A 23,929-nucleotide genomic window follows, 5' to 3' on the forward strand; every position below is an offset into this window, starting at 1 on the left:
CTGACAGCATTGCACTTCAGGACAGATCTTGAAAGATTCTTTGTGACGATGAATGCCACACCATTCCTCTTCAATTTGTCATTTCTGGCATAGTAGATTATATGATTATCTGATTCAAAATGGCCAAAACTGGTCCATTTCAGCTCACTAATGCCTAGCATATCAACCTTTATGTGTTCCATTTCATTTTTGACAACTTCCAGTTTTCCTAGATTCATACTTCGTGCATTCCATGTTCTGATTACAAATGGATGTTTGCAGCTGTCTTCTCATATTGCGTCGTGCCACTTCAGCAAATGGAGACCCCGAAAGCTCTCCTTTATCGGTATCATTAAGGTAGGCTCTACTCTGATGAGGCAGCTCTTTCCCAGTCATATTTTGTGTGCCTTCTGACCTGTGGGGCTCATCTTCCAGCACTGTATTGGACAGTGTTTCAGGGCTATTCATAAACTTTTCCAGTAATATGTTAGACAGTGTCTCACTACTATTCATAAGGTTTTCACTGGCCAATTCTTTGAGAAGTGGATGGCCTCTTCCTTCTTCCAAGTCTGTCTCAGTCCGGAAGCTCCACCAAAACCGGTCCACCATGGGCATCCCTGCTGGCCCATCCTCCAGCCTCAGGGCAACACACAAGCTACCACAATATGACAAACTGACAGAGAAGTTTGTCTCCCTTAACTGTTCCAACTGCTCCACTCACTTCCTGAGCGTCTCCCTACCTGTTCCTCCGGCAGGCCCTGTCCACCACTGCTCCCTGCCACGTGGGGGCTGTCACCCACCCTCCTTATCTGTTTTGGCCGCGGCCCTATCTGCTGCTGCTCCCTGCCACCTGGGGGCTGTCCCCCACAATTCTTACCTGTTCCAAAACTGAACCAGTTACCAATGAGTTGATTGTGACTCATGGCAATCCTACGTGTGTCATTGTAGAACTGTGCCCCATTTGGTTTTCAATGACTGACTTTTCAGATGTGAATCACCAGGCCTTTCCTCCAAGGTGCTTCTTCATAGACTCAAACTTCTCACATTTTTGTTAGCAGTTGATTGCATTAACTGTTTGTACCACACAGGCACTTCTCACCACCATTAATATTTGAATTTCCACACTCAGCCACCTACCGAAGGTTGTGTATAGTTAGCGAGGCTGGGGAGGAAATCACTGAGAAGTAGTTCCAATTCTGATCAATTCATTTCTGATCATGCAGATATAGAAGACATTATATTGAAACCAAGTATGCTTTGCTTCTCTGCTGGGTACTTAGAAGAGTATATTTATAATCTCTTCTAGCAGTTAGGGGGGCCTGGGACCAATTCTGACCAATGGCTGGTAAATTGGAATGACAGTTCTAGAATGACATAGAATCCCATACAGCATTCTTGTTTCTCTTTTCCCACCCATGGTGATGGCCTCATATTGAGAGGGCAGCTTGGATACTTGAGTTACTCTATTGACAAAAATACCACAGTATTTTTTATACAAACCAGGACAATTTTTGGACTTTAAAGGATGCTATTAATAATTATGCCAGGGAAGCTGATGTAAACTGGATTTTCCTGGGAAACCAGGACAGTGTTACCTGGCCTATTTTTCTTTTTTTTTTTAAACTTTAAGTGATTTGGGTAAACGTTTATAGAACAAGCGAGTTTTCCATTCAACAGTTCATACACATTTTGTTTTGTGACAAAGTCACATTTGATTACAATCTGCATGATGTAATAGCACTCTTCCCTCTTCCTCCTTATGTTTCCCACTACCATTCTTCCTTCTTTACTATCCCTACTTGCCTTCTGAGCTTTATCCCTGGGAAAACACTGTCCTTTCGATTTTCTAACAATATTAGATTATTCTAAGCAACGTGTACCTTCCTTATTGTTCACCATAAACCTGTCATTTGTTTGGCTGAAAACTGAGCCACACGGGTGAGTTTAGTTCCAGTCTTTAAGGGTGACTAAGGGTCAGAGTCATGGGGTTCCACTAGTCTGTATCAGACCTTGTCTGATAAGCCTTGTCTTTTGTATGATTTTGAGTTTTTTTTCTACATTTACTCTCATTCTATCCAGGATCTTCTAGTGTGGTCCCTTTCAAGAGCGTTTGGTAGTAGTAGCTGGGCACCAGCTAGTTCTTCTGGTCTCAGGATCGTCGGAGCTGGGATTTGCGTGGTCTATTAGTCCTTTGGACTAATTGATTTTATGCATCTTTTATTTTTTTACTCTTCTTTTCTCTGGATGGGTAGAGACCAATAGTTGCACTGTAGATGGCACTCACAAGCTTTTAAGACCTCAGTGTGTCTTCACCAAAGGAAGATGTAAAACATTGTCTTTGTGGGTTATGTATGCCATTTGAACTTAGTATCCCCCAAAACTGTGATCATGAGCCCACAGGCCCAGTGATTCATTCTCTAAAGGTATTTGGGTATGGCTAAGAAGTTGAAAAAAAAAAAAAAAACACCTCATTGAAGTTGTAATAAAAACAAGTACTATCTTATATAGTGTTTTACAGTTTGTTTGCCTCATTAGATTTTTCTCATATCTCTCTGAGGTAACTAGGACAGACATGATATGCCTATTTTACATATTAGGAAACCAAGGCTCAGATAATCTAAGTGATTTACCCTATATTATACAACTGATAGGGTTCTTGGGTGGCACAAATGGTTAAGTGTTCCACTATTAGCCAAAACGTTGCCAGGGCAAACCCACCCAGAGACACTATGGAAGACAAGATCACTGTCTTGAAACTCCTATGAAGTGTAGTTCTGCTTTGCACACATGGGGTCTCCATGAATTGGAATCAACTTGAAGGCAACAACATCATCAACATACAGCTGGTAAGAATATGTCCTCTGAGACTCACTTACTTACATTGGTTCCGAGAATATAGAGGATTAAGAGTATGCCGACTATATCGTGGCTACAAGAGTTAAGACTGGTAGAAGATTTGGTAACACCATTATCTATACTATGGTTTATAATATCTCTTTTCCCTAGGAGAAGTATTGTAGAGCAAATGTCACAAGATGTATCTGCCTGCATAAGACTTCAGAGGCTAGCTCTGTATGTTCTTAAAGCACCTCTTTGCGACTATTACATCTTCTTATCTATAATTTGATCTCAAACAAAACCAATTAGATTTTCCTATAACCTTTAACAAACAATTAATAATAAACTCTCATCAGCTATTTACTGTGGTGCTTCTGACATCATGCAGATCCAGTATGACTAATGGTATACCACTCCAAGATAAGATTAAATATTTGTCAAGACAGAGAAACATTTCCCTAAGATACAATCAAATTCAAGATGAGGTTGCCACTGAGAATTCAGGCTAGTGGTTTCATTGAATTCTTAATTTTTTCTGGGTCATATTTTCAAATAAAGCTTTAGGAATGACAGAAAGAATGTAGTCCATTTGGCATATTCTAGGGGATTGTTGCCATCTGATGAAGCACCACGTACAACTGTGGTGAGTATATGACTTATCTGAAACATAAAGTGAACCTTATTTTGAGTTGTACCTGTGGTGCAGCAAATTACTTAATATGGCTCCTCTAGTCATGGGCTTTGTGACTCCCCCCAGATGACTGGGTGGTTGTGGCCCAGCAAGGGGATTAGATAGCTTGCTAATAATGTGAATAGGGTACATAGCACCCGTATGGGGGTGGGACCATGCAAATAAGGTGTTTGGAACCCTAATGTGGGAATTGGTCAGTTTTACCATCTTTCCAAGCTCAAAATGAGCTATCTCAGAGGTAGAAAGGGGGATCTCACTACCATCAAGAAGGCATAGCAGGAGTGGAACATGTGCTTTGGACTCAAGATCCCTGTTCTGCACTTACTTTAGCCAGGAAAAATAGAGCTGTAACACTTTGCTGAGGTGGTCAGAGATGGTAAGAGAGAGCGAAAGACAGCAAATGTCAGTGGCCAAGAAATGAGAGCAACAGAGGCAACAGAACCAAAAGACCAGCATGAGACAGAGATGTGGGCTTCTCAGCCCACGGAGTAAGAAAGCTGAGTACTTTTGGGTAGGAGGCTTACTGGCAGAGTGGGGTGCTTCTCTGGGCACCTATTGGGAAAACTAATAGATCTTGTAACACTTGCCTGAGCAGACAATAGGCCAGGCTGAGACTATGGGCATGGGCTGAAGGGAGGTCTTGATCAAAGAATTGTATCCTGAGTGTTCCTGAATCTGAAGTGCAACCTGTTACTTCCCATATAAACCCTATAATTGGGAGTATTGTGTGTGAGCTCTGTGTAGCCATTGCAATGAATTACTGAACCCAGCAAAGTAGCGAGTGCTATAGCGGGAATTGTTAAGACCAGAATTGGTTAAAAAAAAATGGAGAGTGGCGGCATGTCTGTTCTCCACCTCATAGGAATCAGCCTTGGGATGTTGATGCTGATGTTGATTTTCTCTCCCCTTTGTAAAGTTAGAGTAGGTCACCAGATGCCTCCCCTACACCCTTTTTGCAGTATCCAACTTGATTTAATACATTATATATCTTTATTCAAACTTTTAAAAGCATAAACAAAGAAACAAACTCATTGCAATTGTGTTGATTCCAACTCATAGGGACTCCCATTGGATTTCCAAGGCTGTAAATCTTTACAGAAACAGACTGCTTTGTCTTTCTTCCATGGAGTGAGTGGTGGGTTTCAACTATCAACCTTTTGGTTAGCAGCCAAATGCCTTAACCACTACACCACCAGAGCACATATTAAAAAAAAGAAGTCATGGTTTTCCAGCCCACATTTTTTTTTTTCCTTTATCAAGGGTAAAATTATAAAATTTTCATTTAAAAAATGTAAGAATGAGGTGCCAAGTGTTATATTAGTTTTCTAGAACAGAGTGGCCTCTAATTACAATGAATGTGTATCGTCATAATATATTTAAATATTTTTATTATTCCTATCAGCTCTGATGGCATAGTGCCTAAGGCATTTGACTGCTAACCAGAAGGCTGGTGGTTCCAACCCATGAGCCACTCCTCAGAAGGAAGGTTGGACAATCTAATTCCATAGGGATACTGCCTTGGAAACTCAAGGATGGGTCACTATGAGTTGGAATCAACTCGGTGGCAGTGTTTGTTTGTTTGTTTGAATTTTTTTTTTAATCAACTGTAGCCAGGGATAAATATTGCAGGCCAAAAATAAACTGAACAATCAATTATCTTCAAAATTCCCCAGCCTTTGAATACAGAGCTATAACGATCCGACCCTAAAATAATACATTCATATCAAAAGTAGTCATCTTGGCAGCTCAGAGTTCTTTTGGAGCAGTCTCAAACTCAGAGAACTTTGTTCTTGAAAAGGAAATAAATTAAAAAACTGAACTAAACAGGTGGGCTTATTTGTGAACTATTATTATTTTAAGGAATTCTATTAGAACACATTACAAGGGTAGGCTTATAGGTTAAGAAGATGAGTTCATGAGACTGGACATGGGAGATGATTTTAACTATTAATTCATTAATAAACAAACCAAGAACTAATAGTCCTAGCTCAATTTAGGAAAATGGCTTATTTTATCGATATCTTGTGGATTCTTAGGCTATTATGAAAAGCCCTGCTTTCAAAGTGTTAACCATGACAGTGGAAGCTCATGGGTGTACTTCCCCTTTCTTGGATTCACTTGCATACTTGGGATTCTCTTCTCTCTCTTTCTCCCTCTCTCTTTTTGTTTTATTGAATGTGAACTCTACAAACACATGAATCCATAAATGCAATTTTGTATTCTGCCATTGTTGAGCAAAAACACTTGAGATTCACTTGTTAACATTCAGGGGAATCCCTTCAACTACATGTTGAAAATGGAGCTTATGCTGTGAATGCATATCATTCGCTGCTCTCTCCAAATCAGCCTTTCACCATGCAGTAAGCTCCCAAGTAGGATCCACACAAGCCTGCTTATGAGAAAACTTATGCTACTTTCTGCTCACATACAGATGGCCCTGGAGTGAATATGATGCAGTAATTCAAATTAGACTTGCACCTTTCGATCTGTTTATGAATGGTATTGCCTCCCCATGAGTGAATTAGAGCACTGTGGTTTCTGGGCAACAGTATTATTCTTACAAAATTTGTGCTGAATTAAAAATATATATCATCTAGGAAAGATATAAGAAATTCTAGCCCTCCAGCATTTATCTAGAGTAACTTTCAGTTTCACTGCACTTTTCAGTTATCTTCTCTGTAGATTTATTCTTCCTAACTATTGAAGAGGGGGATAAGCAGAGATCAAGTGAAGGTCATCAAAGTCGCAGATGACCTGGGGATCATCGTTGCTTCCCTGCTTAGATGTGCCAGCTCTAAAATGAGGAAACTCTCATTTTCTAAGGAAACAAGTTGACGTGGTTGGGTGGAACCTAGTTCTCAATCAGCAAAGTTTCCAAATGAATGATTTCCTTGTGGAATTGAAAATGAGTCAGCTTTTCTTTTCACTCTAAACTTGAGGGAAGCTTTGCACTGCAGTTAAAATGAGGGGGATTGGACTAGGTTGTTGAGGAAGGCAATGGAAATAGAATATAAAAAGAAACTTAAAAGCGTATGATATTGCAGGCACTGCAAAATACATTCTCCGTTCTTCTCAGGCATGAGGGCACTGGGCTGTCTTGGCATAATTTAGTTGGTCAAGAGGCTGGCAGTAGTAGGGTCTAAGGTAAAGTTTGAATGTAGAACTCTGGTTTCATCAGGGTAATGTTTTAGCCATCTGGGATCATTAGTCACAGATGGAATACATGGACTTGTAACGTGAAAAGAACCTGATGTTGTTAGTTGCCTTCAAGTGGGCTCCCGATCATGGTGACCTGATGTAAAACAGAATGAAATGTTATCTGGTCATGAGCCATCTTCATGATCATTGGTATGCTTGAGTCCATTGATGTGGTTTCCAACATAGGGAGCTAATCTAGCACTATATTGGAAAATATTCTATCGTAACTGATAGGGTTTTTCACAGCTAATTTTCAGAAATATATCTCCACTTCTTTCTTTCTAGTGTGTCTTCATCTAGAAAATCTGCTGAAACCTGTCTACCATGAGTGGCACTGCTTTTATTTGAAATACTAGTGTCATAACTTTCAGCATGATTGCAACATGCACAGTATGACAAACTGGAAGGTGTGTGGTGACAAGAAGAGTAGTAAGATATTTCTGGGAGATGTTTGGTAATTTTACTAATGACCAGGGGGCCCTATATCTTAGCCCCAGGTGTCACAGCTTAAGGCTTAGCTCCTCCAGTCTTCCTGGCACCTACCACCTGTCATTACTTCTTTCTGATCAGCTTACTCTGCATATAGGTCAACCTATCCACTCCCGTCAAGTCAATCCCAACTCATAGTGACCCTGGAGGACAGAGTAGAACTGCCCCATAGGATTTCTAAAGCTATAAATCTTTATAGAAGCAGACTGACTCTTCTTTCCACAGAGTGGCTGGTGGTTTCAAACTGCTGAGATTTTGATTAGCAGCCAAATGCTTTAACTGTTATGCCAACAGAGCTCCTTACAGAGGTTAACAAGGCAGTGATAATACAAGGCACCAGGAAATGAATGGCAAAAAATTAATAGATTCATTCATTCACTCAAGAAGAATTTATGGAATGTTTACCCAGTAACAGCACCTATGCTAAGTTGCTAGAAATAAAAATCAAGCAGAGTAACTGACCTCAGGAAATTCAGAGATCATTAATAAGGTGCAGTGACACAGAAGAGCACAGAATCTTAGGAAAGCACAAAGAAAGGGCTTCTCCCTTAGGCAAAGAAGATGTCAGGACTGGGCTGCATGCTTTATGTGGCACTTGAGTGGAATGGAGAGTGTTCTATGGGCAGGACATACATTTCCATGAGTACCTGGTTGGTATTAAATACCAACTTCATTTGAGTCTGGGTTCTATTATTAACAGGTATTCATTTGGGTCTCATGGTATAATAAAACTTCTACTAAAAACAACAAATGTTAGAATATATAATTGTGCATGAACTTGAGTATAGAAGAACCTTAATCTAATTAAGGAGGGGGAGACGTCTCATCATCCTTGCAGGAGACCCAGGTTCAACTATTTTCCAGTGCACCTCATGTGCAGCCACCATTCATCTGTCAGCAGAGCCTACATATTGCCATTATGCTGAACAGGTTTCAGTGGAGTTTGTAGAATAAAACAGTAAGAAAAAGGGCCTAGAGATCTACTTCTGATAAATCAGCTAATTAAAGCCCTGTGTATCATAATGGTCCAATCTACAACTGGTTATGAGATCATAGGATAGCATAAGACAGGGTACTGTTTTATTCTGTTGTGCATGGAGTTGCCATGAGTTAGGGGCCAACTCAATGGCAGCTAACAACAACAACGATACAAATGCAGCATATGCAAATAACAAAAACATATTGACTCAGATGTCAAAATATGACAACAAAATGGTGGAAAATGTTGATAAACACCCAAGTAAATTTCATTGTGGTTGAACTGTTTGCTTGACTGCTGATGTGGCATGGTAGAAATAGAATGTAAGCTGTGGAGTCAAACATTGGTTTCAATATCAGCCCCACCATTTATGGGAAAATGACCCACATGGAACCTCTGTTTCTGTGTTTATAGAGTGTAAAGGAAACCAAAACTAATAAACTCAAATAAATGAATACATACATGAATAAATAAACATAAAATGGAAATAGTAATATCTATCCTATGTACGTGGGAGCTCTGGTAGCATAGTGGCTAAGACACTTGCCTGCTAACCAGACGGCTGGTGGTTCAAACCCACCAGCCACTCCTCGGAAGGAAGGTTGGGCAATCCTACTTCCGTAGTGATACTGCCTCGGAAACCCAAGGAGGGGTCGCTATGAGTCGGGCCGACTCCACGGCACATAACAACAACAACAACATCCTATGTACGTATAAGAGTTAAATCAGATAGTATCTGCCATACAGTGGTTGTAACAGACTATTTTATTTTTAAGAAAACCCACTCTTGATTTCCTATTTTTTCATTTTTGAATACCACTGCTTTTCCCTAGTTGACCCTTGGAATTCAGAGGATGAAGAAGAAATATTAAAACTTCTGCAAAACAGGATTAAGCAATGAGACAAAGTCTTGTGAGAAAACTCTTGTCTTGAAAAAGGGATTATTTTGATTCCTTCATTCTCCTGCCTTTTCAACTTTCCCAGTATGTAGGAATGACACCACCAATCACCATCATTCATAGATGTAGCCAAGATATTGAAATTGGGAGGAACTCAGTCATGATATCTGAGAAGTATGGAGAAGTCATCCTTTTTCTAGCAATGGAGATGACAGGAAGAAGAATACATAAAGAGAGAGAAGTGAGAGATTGAGTGGGTACTTAATATTGCAGATTATGTGGAGAACAGAGATGTACTTATATTCTCACTTTACACTTAGGATTCTGGGAAAGGACTTCACATCTGTCTGCTTTAATACCAACTAGGGCATGGGAACATGCACTTGGAGGCCCAGTGTGTACCTGTGGAAAGTAAGCCCTGGGTTTTAGCTTTCCTAGGTTACCCTATGTGGGAGAAAAATGTGGCAATCTGCTTCTGTAAAGATTTATAACCTTGACAACCCAGTGGGGGTTGCTGTTAGTCAAAATAGACTCAGTGGCAGTGAGTTTGGTTTTTTGAAGATTAGCCTCAGGAAGGCATGGATGATTCATGATAGAAACCTCATCTTCCATAAGGGAGATCCAGGCTCAGTTCCTGGCAAATGTACCTCCTACCCATTTACCACCCATCTGTCATTATAGGCTTACCTGTGGCTATGATAATGAACAGGTTTCAGCGGTGCTTCAAGACAAAGATGAACGAGGAAGAAGGCCTGCCAATCTACTTTTGAAACTCAGCCAGTGGGAACCACACAGTGAGGTCTAAAGGGTGGTAGCATCTTGAGTGAAAACAGTGACCAGGATTCAGGGGTATGTAGCTAGTAGAAGCTAAGGTGAAGATCACTCAGAGTGCCATGTCCCCAGGAACTGACCAAGCTGGAAGAACAGACTGAGTTATTCCAAGCTCAGAATCTTCATATACAAATACCTTCAGGGCCAGCAATAAACTTGTGGACAAGGGGTTCCACTCCACACCCAATTCTTCTTATTCTACAAAGACCATGATCCATGCAAGCACACCTGCATATACCTAGAAGCCCTCTTTGTGAAAATAGCAATCTACTTCTCTTCTACTGAGAGGCTAAATACTTGTATTGAAGAAATAAATGATCTACTTAAATTAACTTTATCAGCAGTTTGTTATAAGAAACATTAAACACAGAGAAAAGTTGAAAGAACTTATAGTGAACACCCATATACATATTTTACTATACTTGCTTCACTGCATATACAGCCACTGGCTCCATGGGTGGCACAAAGTGTTATGTGCTATGCTACTAATTGGATGGTTGGTGCTTTGAATCTACCCAGAGGCACCTCAGAAAAAAATGTGGCAATCTGTTTCCAAAAGTTCAGAGCCATGAAAACCCGATAGAGCACAGTTCTATTCTAACATACATGGTGTTGCCATGAGTCATAACTGACCTGACAGCAACTGGCGTGGTTTTTGGTTTAGCCATCTATCTATCCTACTATCTGCCCATCAGTCTTATTCTTTACACATTTCAAAGTTAAGTTGAAGACTGCCCCTCAATACAAAAAAAAAAAAAAAAAAACCACTGGTGTAGAGTCAATTTTTAGTGATCCAATAGGACAGAGTAGAACTGCCCCATATGGTTTCCATAGCTGTAATCTTTAAGGAAGCTTACTATCACAACTTTCCCCCATGGAATAGATATGTGGCTTCACACTACCAGCCTTTCATTTAGTGGTGGGCTCCTTCCCTCAATACTTCCCCCTAAAGATGTATACGTGTATCATTAACTAGAGTTTTATATCTGTTTACAGTCCTTTTTTCCATTTGAGATAAAATTTACATACAATGAAATGCATAAATCTTAAATGTACCATTCAAATGAATTGTAACAAGTGCAAAAACCCACATAATCCAAATCCAATTCTCCTTATTCTACAAAGACCATGATCCATGCAACCACACCTGCATACACTTAGAAGCCTGCTTTGCGAGAAAAGCAATCTGCTCCTCTTCTACTGAGAGGCTAAATATTTTTGTTGATGAGATAAATGATCTATCAACATTTTTTTGTAAGAAACATTACATACAAACCTCTATCGAGATACAAGACATTACTATCATCTCAAGAAGTTCCTTCATGCTCCTTCTCAGTAAATCCTCATTCTTACTTCCCTCTCCCCAGAGGCAAGCACTATTTTTAAATTTTCTGGCATAGGTTAATTTTGTCTCTTTTAGAATTTTGTATAAATTGAACCATACCATGTGAGGTCTTTTTTTTTATCTGGCTTGTTTCATTCAGCATAATGGTTCTGAGATTCTTCTATTGTTGTATGCATCAGTAGTTTCTTTTTACTGCTGAATAATAGTACTCCAATGCAGGATGTACATATCTCAGGTGTTTATATTGCATGCCACAGTTGTTTATTATATTCTCTGGTCAGTGGACAACTGGGCTGTCAGAATAAGTCTAGAATTTAAATTAGGATCTGGGATAAAATCTAATTCTGATTAGTATTAAATGCTCAAGAAAAAGTCTAGTTTGGCTATACCCAAAGTAAATGAGTCATATTTTTTCTGAGCATCCAAGCTGAAGTATGCTTACATTTTTTAACACTACTACATAGGCTGTCACTGAATGAGAGCTAGGATTTTACTGTAATTATTTCTCTCATTAAAAGGTGCATAAGTGGGTGGTATACTTGTCATTATCATAACCATTGGGCTTGCAGGATGAATGCACATTCTCTGGGTTGGGTCATATCATGCCATGGTTTCATAGGGAAGAAGTTCAAGGTGAAGGAGAGGTACTTCACCAGCTCTTGCTGTATTAACCCCAGCCCCTTTTTCCCTCTCATCAAAATGAAGTTCAACCACAACGATACCCTTGTTTAAAATGACTCACTTTCTCGAAGTGAAGATTTGAGAGTCAAATACAGTGAAAAACAAAGAAGAGTGGTTTGCAGTTCACAGTAGCAGTACTTGACAAACTTCACCATAAAGGTGAATAAAAGAAAATGTGATAAGCGCATTTATTTGATGGGTTAGAACCTTATAGTCTCTCACTCGACTAAAAGAATGTAAGGACATATTGAGTTATTTTATGGTTAATTTCATTAATTCATTGTTTGCTTAATCAGCAAATACATGTGTTAAAATATTTCTTAAAAATGAAATTGTAACTAAGATCAGCTTTCAGTGGAAAGAGTTCCACAGTTACCATTTTGGGTTTGGGGGAGTAGCTTTGACTTTGTTCTGTTTCTGTCAGAAATTGCAGTTATGCTAAACTGAATATCTGATAATCAAATTACAAAAGAACATTTTAGTACTTTGTTCTGATCAGTTCCTAAAATGTCATTAGACAAAACAGAGGACTAGAGATGGAAAAAGGAGCCCTGGTGGTATAGTGCCTAAGGCATTTGACTGCTAACCAGAAGGTTGACAGTTCAAACCCACCAGCCACTCTGTGGAAGGAAGACCAGACAAACCCAATGGGGGTCGCTATGAGTTGGAATCGTCTCAATAACAGTGGGTGGTTTTTTTTTTTTTTTTTTGAGATGAGGAAGGTGGTATGCAGAAAAGCCCACATTTAATTTATATGTTGCTAGAAGAAAACAGTTCCTAATGTATCCTGGGGTCATAGTTTCTGATAGGACTTTCATTATTCAGTAGGTCAAAGTCCTCAGGGCCCAAATTGTATTCTCTGATTGTAAAGAAAGCTTCCAGTACTATCAGGCCCTGATTGATAGGGTGATTTCTTGCCATGAAAGCTTTCAGGATACCACTGTCTTTGAACATTTCCTCCCAGAGGAATCTTGCTATGTTGGATGCAGAACTAATAACAAGTGCCCCACTGATGTGTACTTTAAATGGGGGTCTTGGGAGGAAGGTGGACTCCAGGGGCACTGGGAAGCCTTAGATGCTATGACTTGCTACTCCCACTCTGTATTATTATTTATCTCTTGCATTATTACTTAATTTCCTAATTCTCTAACTTTAAGTTAATGCTCTTTTTAAGCAGAAGCTACATCTTTAAACTTCCACCAGAGGAAATTCTAGAATTTATTCATTAAATGATAATTATGTTATAAAATGGGATCTATTTTTTAAAAAAAGAAAATTATTGCATTTATATCCATTACCTGAAACATAGTGCTTGTATTTTATTTCTTTTCTTTGATTTTTTGGGGATTCAATTTTTTTTTTTTTTAATTTCACCTAATTGAACTTCTTACATATCATTAACTGTAATCATGGTCTGTTTATTTTGGTTATGACAGCTTCTTGACCAGTCTTTAGGGAAAGGATTTTATCTCAGGTGGCAAAAACAAAAAAACAGAACAACAACAAAAAAAAATCCTGTAAGTCATTGATTAAGGTCAATGTTTAAGGATAAATTTTACTAACTATTAAAAAAAAAGCAAAAATCCAGCTCTAACCACATCTGAACTGGAGGGAGGCATTGGCTTATGTTTAGTCACATTTGGGAAACAGATGGTACAGCCATTCTGTGTTCAGACTGGTAATGCAAACTCTCATACATCAGCTATCAAAATAATAAAGTAAAATTTCATTGGGATCAGCTGCCAGTAGATGATGCTTTACAGTCTTTGATTTTTGGGAAAAAGAAAAGTTTGCTAAATGAGAATTAAAAAAAGATGTCATCTGGGAATAAATAATAGGATATTCTCATCAGGTTCAAGATACTTTTACTGTGACCACATTCATAAAGGTTATGAAAAGAAGCAACAACTTAATTTTTTATCAAGGGTTAGGATGGGTCCCTGCCACTCTGTTACAAGCTGTATACTGAAAATGTAATTGGTTTTAATTAATCATGCAGTAGTGCCAGAAAAGTGTTCATAGTATTACAAAGGGTGCTGGGCCTGCTTGAGACCCCGTTTGAACAACTTCCTGTCCACCCCCTCTTTTTCCATTTTTTCTTCTTTTTTGAAGTATAAAGCCAAGAAAAATGGAGAAAAGGTGAAAAGATGTTTTTCTTTTTGATCCAGCAACTGGCGCATAGAACTTTTAATTACACAGAAGAGATACTTCAACAAGATATTCTGTACTGAGACAGAATCATATTTTAACTTAATGAAAGAAAAGGAAAAAGCAAGATATTACTTTAACTGACTTCTAACGATTGGGTCATGTCTAAGCCAGGTATTTATAAGTGAATGAAATAAGAAAGACCTTCGGCCTCTGTCCTAAGGTGGGAAAAAAGTAGACTAATATTTCAGAAAGAAAGGCTAGTCATTCACCATTATCATTACTTGCCTTCTTTAGAGTAGATAAGGAGAACATTATGGGAATTCTAGTACTACTCAAGAGATTATCTCTATTTATATAAAATGAAATAGAGAATTAGAAGTTGACTTTGATCACTTACTATTTTAGAATTTGTGACTTCAGATCTATTTTCACACATAAGCTTAGTTTGTCTCCACCAGCTCTTCTGGTCTCCCCAGGTCAGGGCTTAGCTTCCAAAAGGTGCTCACCAAACTTATTCATTAGAAGTTAAAACACTTATTCATTTTAAATATTCTCTCTGAATGTAAATAAAATCTTGTTGAAAGAGGCTGCTGTTGTTAGAGTCAGTAAAAAGGGTTTAGTCCTCATTTTCTATCCAGGTAACTATGATCCCTTAAGTAAGACACTTGACCTCTCTGTGCCTCAGCTTTCTCACCTACCAAATAGACATAATGATATTTTAAAAGCACATTATAATGATTAATAGATGAGAGATTTCTTTGACAAGTTAAATATACTATTCAAGTTTGAGTTATTATCATTAATAACATAAACTTTGTGAAATATATAAGGAGTGCATTCTGCTTTCCAGGATGAAGGCATGAAGAGGTGGCTGGAATGAGCACTCATGTCCAGGGCTTCTCTGGTTTTCTTGAAAGCCTAAGTAGATCCTTTATGAAGGCATAAATTCACCATTAATAATCCAAGTTTGGACTGGTCCATTTCACCTGCAGTTTCTTTACTCTGTTGCTAAATAGCTCTGTATCATATCAAAAAGTTTGGCAATTTAAACTATACTACCTTGGCCATTGTAATGGTCCTGCCACTTGAGGGGATTCATATGCCTTTTGGGGCCTTTAATTTACCATGCTTAGAGCCCTTATAAGTGAGAGAAACTTGATCACCATGCTTTTTTTCATGACTCTCAAACTAATATTGTACTGAGTCACTGAAATATAGACTTCAGGATGGAAATGGATGAGACAACTAACTCGGATTCTGGGCAAGAGTGCCCTGTGTTCTGTGCCTTCAGTTCAGGGCTCCTGCTTTCAAAGGTCTGATCCATGAATCCTCATGGATGGATGCAAAGACAAAGTCATTCCAACACAGTCTGAATATGCATAGTGAATGCCTGGCATAGAATAAGTACTTACTACTTTTTAAAATGACATAACAAAGGATTCACGTAATAGTGTCTATTGAATACTGTCTTTATCCATAACTGAGAAAGATATATGAGAAATACATGACATGTTCCTGTACGAAATGGTATAATTTACTTACAAAGACAAGATGTGCACGTATGAAATGTTCTCTCATTACAGTGTGTTTTGATTTCCTAGCACTTCTCTGTCAAGAATATGTCACAAATGGGATGACTTTAACAGACAGGAGTTTACTCTTACAATTTTTGGAGGCTAGAAGTCCAAGTTCAATGTGCCAAGCTCTAGGGGCTGTGTGAAAGCCCCTTGACCTTGGGCTTTAACTCTGCTTCTTGCTCCTGAGTCACTGAAGCTAGAGGCATCTCTTTACTCAGGCAGCTACTGGCTGCTGAGGTTAACAAACACAAGGTCGATAAACAAAATGGCACAGTCCCACTGTTACCAAACAACATGGCAAGCCATTGATTCTAGTCCATTGAAAGTCCCCAGGTTGGCAGAGAAAGTCCCCAGGTTGGCAGAGCATGGCAGGCTGCTGAACAATGACATGCAGGTTTCAAGCATCCCATAAGCTAGAGACCAGTCCTAAAGCTGCCTCTTATATATGGGAAGCAGACCACATGCCTAAAACACCTACTCAGCTGCTTGTGGTAGATCCCACCATGGAGTTAATTGCCAGTCTCATCCTGAGGAATAACTACCACCAGCTTCCCAGCCACTCAACCAGGCCCAGCCAAGTTGACACACAACCTTAACTACCACACAGTGAAAGGTGTTAAAGTGATAGAATGAATAATACAAAGTACAAGGACTGTAAGAATTCAAAGTGGGAGATGAATGAAGTCTCAGGATGTGATACTTGAGGTGGGTTTGAAAAATCAATGGGCAATGAGAAGATGAAAAGAGTTGGCCTTTCAAGAAGTAGTAAAAGTGTGAGCAAATGTCTGGAAATGGAAATCAGTGTTTGCTTTATTCTTTACTTTTAGGAAATGGGAAGCCACTGGATGTTTGTATTAAAAGTGAAGCAAGATTATAACATATCTATTGTAACCTACAGAAATACTCATAAATAATACAAAGATGGATGCATAAAGATGTTTATAGTTTGACATAGCAAAAAAAATTAAAATGATTAAATTCTTTCTATAAGGGAATATTTTAAATATTTGATAATGGATTCACACCACGGAATGCTTGGTAGCAGTTGAAAAGAATTAAGGAAATCTCTGTATGCTGATGTGAAAAAACCACTATAGAAAGACATGGCAGTTTTTGAGTAGAGAGAATGCATCCATGTAATTTTTGTTAACTTTGAAAATTGATTTTAAAAAATCAAAGTGGTGTTTCAGGAAGATTAATGTTGTGACCTCATGTCAAAGAAAAAGAAAACAATTGAAAGGGATGAAGGATGCTGGAGACATGTGCATGCATACTGATGTAGGAGACCATGGATAGGGACACAAGTAGTAAAGAGAAAGAGAAGGGAAACCAGAAATATTCTAGAGAATGATTTGAAAGGGCTTCATGGTATATTCTTAAAATGGAAGAAAAAAGAGAAAGAAGAGAAAAGGGACTTCTGGGTTTAAGCTTGGCAAAGAAACACTGAAGAATTATGTTTGCTAATTGAATAAGCCCTAAAAGGGAACCTTAAAGAAAGTTTTCATTTTTTCCCCCTCAGGATGGAAGAAACAGTGCGAAATCTCTTGCAGAGTCAAGGACCTCCAGAGCAGAAAAAAGAAGAAACTGTTAATATAATGGTCTATCAGGTATAGCATGTTCCTTACTCTCAGCCAAGTACTGGTTGGCTTGTTTTACATGTAGTTCTCTAGTTCTGTTCTTTCTGGCCTAAAGATAAATAAAGAAGGGGCAAATGTGGTCTGAACCAGGGCTTCAAACTGGTTCTTCCCAGTTCAGTCATGGCCGATGAAGCGAAACTGAAATGGGCCCAAATTTATAAAATGTGAATGTACTGAAAAGATAAGCAGAACAGGAAAAATTATGGACTACACCCTGCTAGAAACTTAATCTCCCTCTTAGAAAACAAGAGCAGCTTGTGCATTGCTTAGCAACCAAATCTCCTGACCAGCAGTGGCCAAAACAGGAGTACATGGCTCAAAGATGGCCACAATCTCACTGCTTTGAATGTGTGTTGCTCTCCACAGTCCTGGCAGTAATCCAGTCTCCCACATCAGGCTCCTGAAAGGGCTTACTGTGCTGCTTCCAAGTCTACCAATCCAGGGCTTCAGTGACTTTAATTTTTCCCCTTCCAGTAATCATTCCAATACACTCACGTTTACGAGTTCAATTCTGTTCCAATATCACTGCATCGGCACGACTGAACTGGTTCACACCACTTTGAAGCCCTGGTCCAAACCATTCAGTCACCACTATTTTAGGGAATCGTACAATTTTATGTAACTCATTCTTTTATGAACTTCTGCTGTGGAAGAAGAGGGCAGTTGTGGTTCGGTGGTAGAATTCTCACCTTCCATGCAAGAGACCTGGGTTTCCTTCCAAGCCAGTGCACCTCATGTGCAGCTTCAGTGGAAACTATGTTGGTATAATGCTGGAGAGGTTTATACAGAGTGCTAAAGGGACAGGAGGCAGCATCTTCTGACCTTCGCTAATTCCGCAAGAATCAGCATCTGCAGCCCAATGCCTGCTCCTATAAAGCCAGACATGCCACTACCCTCTAGCTCTCTTACCTTGACACCAACTGTTCCTTCTGTGGCACCCACCAACTCTCTTCTGGGTTCAATAATTTGCTGCAGTGGCGACACAGAACTCACAGATTATGGAGTTTATTAGGGAAGCAACAGGCTATAGTTCAAGTTCAGGAATGCACTCACTCTCAGCCAGCTGTCTCTCAGCCGACAGTCTCAGTGTCTCTCAGTAGCACATCTCTCTCTCAGCAGGGCATGTCTCTCACATCTCTCTCTCAGTAGGATGTCTCTCTCATGTCTCCCAGCAGTGCATTTCTCTCAGCGGCAACTCTTTCTCAGCTGTCAGTCAGAGAGACTTTGTCTGCCTCTAGGAGGGCTCAATTTAAGCCTGGCAGAGTAGCAAAACTAACCAATTCCAACATTACAATTCTATACATCTGAGAGAGAGCAAACTTCCCAGAAGATTGCTTTATGTTGCTCCACCAGGTGGATAACTTTAACAATCAGCTACTCAGTTGCTCATGCAAAGTGGGAGTTATCAAAGACTATGACTAGAAAAGCCATACCATGTAATTTGCTATATCTCACAGAGCTTCCAGACTAAGATGGACTAGGAAGAAAGTCTTTATGATCTACTTTGAAAAATCAGCCAGTTAAAACCCTACGGATCACAAAGGTTTGATCCCATTGTGCACAGAGTCACCATGAGCTAAGGGCAAACTTGATGACTATAGGTAGCAACAACAACAATGTGAAAAAGATCGTAGGAAACTGTGAGAAAGAAATTTATAGTGAAACAGAGACCCATAAAAATGTTGCAATGCTGTATGGTAAGGACTGTAAGACAGGTGTCTATAACCTTCTTCAGGAGCACATGTTGCTGTTGTTGTTGTTATGTGCTGTGGAGTCAGACTCGACTCATAGCGACCCCTCTTTGGGTTTCTGAGGTGGTATCACTATGGAAGTAGATTGCCCAGCCTTCCTTCCAAGGAGTGTCTGGTTAGCAGTCAAGTGCCTTAGGCACTACACTTCCAGGGAGCACATATTAGAGTGTTACACATCCTGTCTAAGGAGTTGAGAAATACTTATCCAAGCAGTGACATTTGAGGTTCATCTGAGCATGGGGAATAAGGGGAAAGGTGTTCCAGATAGAAGGAAGCCTAGATAAAGGCCCAGTGGTATGATATTTCATTGCAGGTTTGTAGAGGATGAGAAGCTCAGGGTAACTGAGTTGTAAGAAATAAAAAATGTGACTGTGATATTGAGGATGCATGGGAAATCAGGTAAGGTTGGGGCTTGTATATGGTGCTCATGGGTCTGGCCTTGCACTTTGGGCTGTATGGAGTCCAAAGAGGTCAAAGTGAACAAGGGTTCAGTGAAGTAACAATTCCACTTCTGATAGCACACATCCCCTTGTCCTTTATCATTAGCAAAGTAGCTAGACTAAGAAGAAGGACATGACTCAAGTTGGTGGCACAAATATGAAGGCTTGAGCAGAATTGGAATAGGAAATATTTCAGAAGTAAAAAAGACAGTCCTTATAGATCAATGTCCGCCCTCCACGGAAGGAAGGTTGGGCAATCCTACTTCCGTAGTGATACTGCCTCGGAAACCCAAGGAGGGGTCGCTATGAGTCGGGGCCGACTCGACGGCACGTAACAACAACAACATAGATCAATGTAGGTCTTTTAATGAAAATCCCTTAAAATCACAAATAGATACCCAGTATTCTTTGCAGTAGATAGAAAGCTAAAAAGCTTCAGAAGGAAAAGGAAGGTAGGAATTTGAGGTAATCATTGAAAAGCCCTAGGTTTTCTGGCTAAAAAATAAGTGGGTTTAGGAGGGGCAGGCATAGCAAGCCAGCCAGTAAAGATAAATATCTCACATTCATGAGTTCTGTGTTTGTTTCAGTGCTCTGCAACCCAACTTGTATATGATGTGGATTGAGAGAGTCTTATAAAAATCAAAATATCTTATGAAATTTCAAAATGGAGACATATTTAGCCTTAAGAAGGCTATATCCCAAATGGTTGACTCTTGAAACATAATAGTGGCTGCCTTATGAAGATATAGACAACTCTTTTCCATCCTCAATTACAGCCATTCAAGGAGTTGGCTTAAGTTACCTCAGAGTGAGCTCCATAAAGACATTAGAATAATGAGTCACATCCATTTCTGGAGAAAGTGTTTAGTTTCTTCTTGAGGGGTGTGTTGGGGTGGGGGGTCTTTACAGCATGTTCAGGTGTTCCTGATGAGCTAGTGGTGGTTGCCTAAGGTTAAGATATGAATTGTAGGTCCCTCTAGTTCAGGCTCTCCTTTATATTATCTGCTTGACTGCTAATCAGAAGGCTGGCAGTTCAAACCCACCAGCCATTCTTTGAAAGGAAGTTTGGGCAATCTACTTCCGTAGCAATACCGCCTTGGAAACTCGAGGAGGGGTCACTATGAGTCTAATCGACTTGACAGAAGTGATTTTGTTTTAATTAATCTGCAACAGCTCCCCTCCCACTTCCTCCCCTTTGGCTGGAAGCCACAGGGTTCAATTCCAGACCTGAAGGGCAACTAGGAGCCATAGTTTCAGTGGTTCCATCAGGCTCTATCAGGCCATCAAACCTGGTCCTTTTTTTTTTTTTTTTAAATGATTTTGAGTTTTGTTCCACATTGTTCTCCACTCTATCCATCATCTCCTACAGAGATCCCCCTCCGAGTGGTTGACAGTGGTAGCCAGGCACTGAGTTTGGGTTCTTTTTAATAGAAAGTTGCAGTTGTAAGTAGAAATGGGACTTGATTCTTTGCTACTTAAAGAGTCATATACATTTGAAACATGAGTCATTTGGTCTCTTCCCAGGTAACAGGGACTTCGCTAGGATTAAGTAATTCAGCATTGGTTTTGAACTTTTCCCAATGTCTTCATTGTGCTTCATTTCATCTAGTTTCTTGCCTTCTTTGAACATTCTAGCCTAATGTTTCCAGAAACTGCTCTCTAAATCTATGGAGTAGACATTTAACACTATCATCAGAATTCATTTGGTAAAACTGGAAGCTACTTGAAAAAGCAGATACACTTTTAAAAATGTGCTTCAAGCCTATTTCCTCTCCATAACCCAGTGTATTAGTTTTAAAAAATTTGATCTTCCCTCTAGGAAGAAGACAGTTATTATCTTGACTTAATGCTTTATAGAGTAGATTTTTTTCAGTCATTGCTCTAATTGGCCTTGGGCTCCTTATCTGTAAAATGGGAGAGGGACATGGGCTAAATGACTCATAGAAGTGATTTACACAGTCAGCTAATGTTGATTAACTTCTGGTATGTACTAGGCACAAACCTAGTGTTTTAGGGATTCCAGAAATGAGAACAGAAAGAAGGGAAATAGAGGTATTGCTGGGCAACCCTGGGTTGCAGGGAGGTCTCCTTCATGCCACAAATTCTAGTATTCTAAATATGGCTAAAGGAGCTCTAGTAGCATAGTGCCTAAGGCACTTGACTGCTAACCAGGAGGCTGGCGGTTCAAACCCACCAGCCACTCCTCGGAAGGAAGGTTGGGCGATCCTACTTCTGTAGTGATAACTGCCTTGGAAACCCAAGGAGGGGTCTCTAGGAGTCGGGGCCGACTCGATGGCAAATAACAACAACAACAACAACAAATATGGCTAAAGAGGCCTGGTGGTGCAGTAGTTAAACTCTTACTGCTAACTGAAAAGCCGGTGATTTGATAGGAGAAAGATGTGGCAGTCTGCTTCCATAAAGATTCACAGCTTTAGAAACCTTCTGGGGAAGTTCTACTCTGTCATTATAAGTCAGAATTTATTTGATGACCATATACTGTATTTGGTTTTGTTTTTAAATGTGGCTATTAGTGCCAAAATATGTTTTTCATGATGATAGTAGTGGAGCATATAGTTAACACATTCCTGAAGCATATAGTTAACACATTTCTGAAGCATATAGTTAACACATTACTGAAGCCAAAGTTTCAGTTTTGGGTAAGAGCTGTGAAATTTTACTACTTTATAATATACAGTGTCATTAGCACACCAAAAATGATGTGGGGGTGGTGTCTGACCTGTAACTTCACAAGATGACAGGAGGATCCAGAACAACATCAACAGCCCAAGGCTGATTCCTATGAGGCAGAGGACAGACATGCCACAATCCTCTAACCCTTTTACCAGTTCTGACACTAACTGTCCTTCCGATAACACTCTCTATTTCTCTCCCAGGCTTGCTAACTCATTGCAGTGGTCACACAGAACTCACAGACAATGCTCATGATTATGGGGTTTATTAGGGAAGTAATGGGTTACCATTCAGGGTCTAAAACAAGTCAGGATACAGTTCTTCAGTCAGGACAGCTTTTTCTCAGCTGTGCTGCGGGCTCACTTATGTCTGGTCTCATCCTCTACCCTGCTTCCGTCAGTGTTACAAAGCTCTTTTAGCTCCACCCTTAGATGCCCTGAGAGGCTTTCTCACTCCTGGGGCTGGGAAGCTCCCCACTCTGTCTCATGCCAGTCTCAGTTCTGCTGTCTGTCTCATTTCTTTCTGCTTCCTGGGTCAAGGAGTTGCAGTTCAGGTATCTCCAGTCCAAAGGATGCAATTCACTCCTGGATCTTCTTTCCTGATAGTAGAGAGATACCTCTTTCTGCCTCTGGGGTGGCTCATTTTAAGCCTAACAAAATGGGAAAACTGACTAATTCTCCTATGTTAACATTCTATATACCTTATTTCCATGGCCCTACCCCCACAAAGTTGCTGTGTACCTTATTTACATTCTTAACAAGCTACCCAATTCCTTTTGTGGGCCACAGTCACCATACATTTGCATAGTGCCACCCAGTCATTTGTTGGGAGTCACAAAGACCAAGGCTAAAAGAGCCATTTAAGGAATTCACTGTAGTATAACAACTGACTTAAATTTTCCAAATTAAAATATTTCCCTGAAAGGATCCAGAGGCTCACGTGAAGCATAGGCCAATGTGAAAGCTAGACTTATTTTCATTTTCTGTCATGAAATTGTTCTGTGGCTTTTATCATAGAGCTAATGTAATAATAGCAGAGTAATAGCTTTCTGGGTGCCAGGCCCATGCTAATTGCTTTGCATGAATTAAAGGGTGGTCGTATTTTGTTCAAGGGGTGTGTTTCTGCACACCTCTCATAATTTGTCCTTTTTATGATTTATAACTTGTATAATTCAATGTGTGTTCTTTCAAAGGATGGTGTGCATTTCTGTTCAGCAGCCAAAGTAGCTCCACCATTGGACAATCAGTTGTTTACAGCTCATCAGCTTTGCCATTATGCAATCATTAACTTTTTGTAATTTGATAAATTTGCATTATTTCAAGGTTTTTTTTTTTTTTCACAAGAAAGGACATAAAGTAACTTTTTTTTTTCTTTTTTTAATTGTGATTGGGGTGAAGGTTTACAGAGCAAATTTACTTTCCATACAGTGGTTCACGTATACTTTGTCTCATGACATTGACCACAGTTTACCACAATTCAACAGCTCCCCTCTCACTTCCTCCCTATAGTTACCTCTTCCCAGTGTCCACCCCTCCATGTACTCCTGCCCCCTGAGCTGTCTCCCTGTGCATAAGCAGCCCTTCCTTCTCCCATGATGGTTCTCTCCAAAGAGTGTATCTACTTGAGGTAAATGTTCAACTTTTATGCCTGTCTTTTGTTTGTCTGGAAACCACAGGTGTGGGTTCAATTCCAGATCTGAAGGGCAGCTAGGGGCCATAGTCTCAGTGGTTCCACCAGGCTCTATTGGAT

General features: G+C 39.7%; 1 protein-coding gene across 1 annotated transcript in view; it reads left to right on the top strand.

The window, feature by feature from the left end:
• NCKAP5 (NCK associated protein 5) overlaps positions 1-23,929 on the top strand; it is a 988,332-nt gene that overhangs the window by 516,965 nt on the left and 447,438 nt on the right. The window contains exon 5 of the mRNA XM_007938042.2: positions 17,178-17,265. Within this exon, the coding sequence (XP_007936233.2) occupies positions 17,178-17,265 (88 nt within the window). The remainder of the gene's footprint in view (positions 1-17,177; positions 17,266-23,929) is intronic.

Source organism: Orycteropus afer, unplaced genomic scaffold, assembly GCF_000298275.1.
Source record: "Orycteropus afer afer isolate SDZICR_OR568_19922 unplaced genomic scaffold, OryAfe1.0 scaffold00004, whole genome shotgun sequence".
Classification (NCBI taxonomy): Eukaryota; Metazoa; Chordata; class Mammalia; order Tubulidentata; family Orycteropodidae; genus Orycteropus; species Orycteropus afer.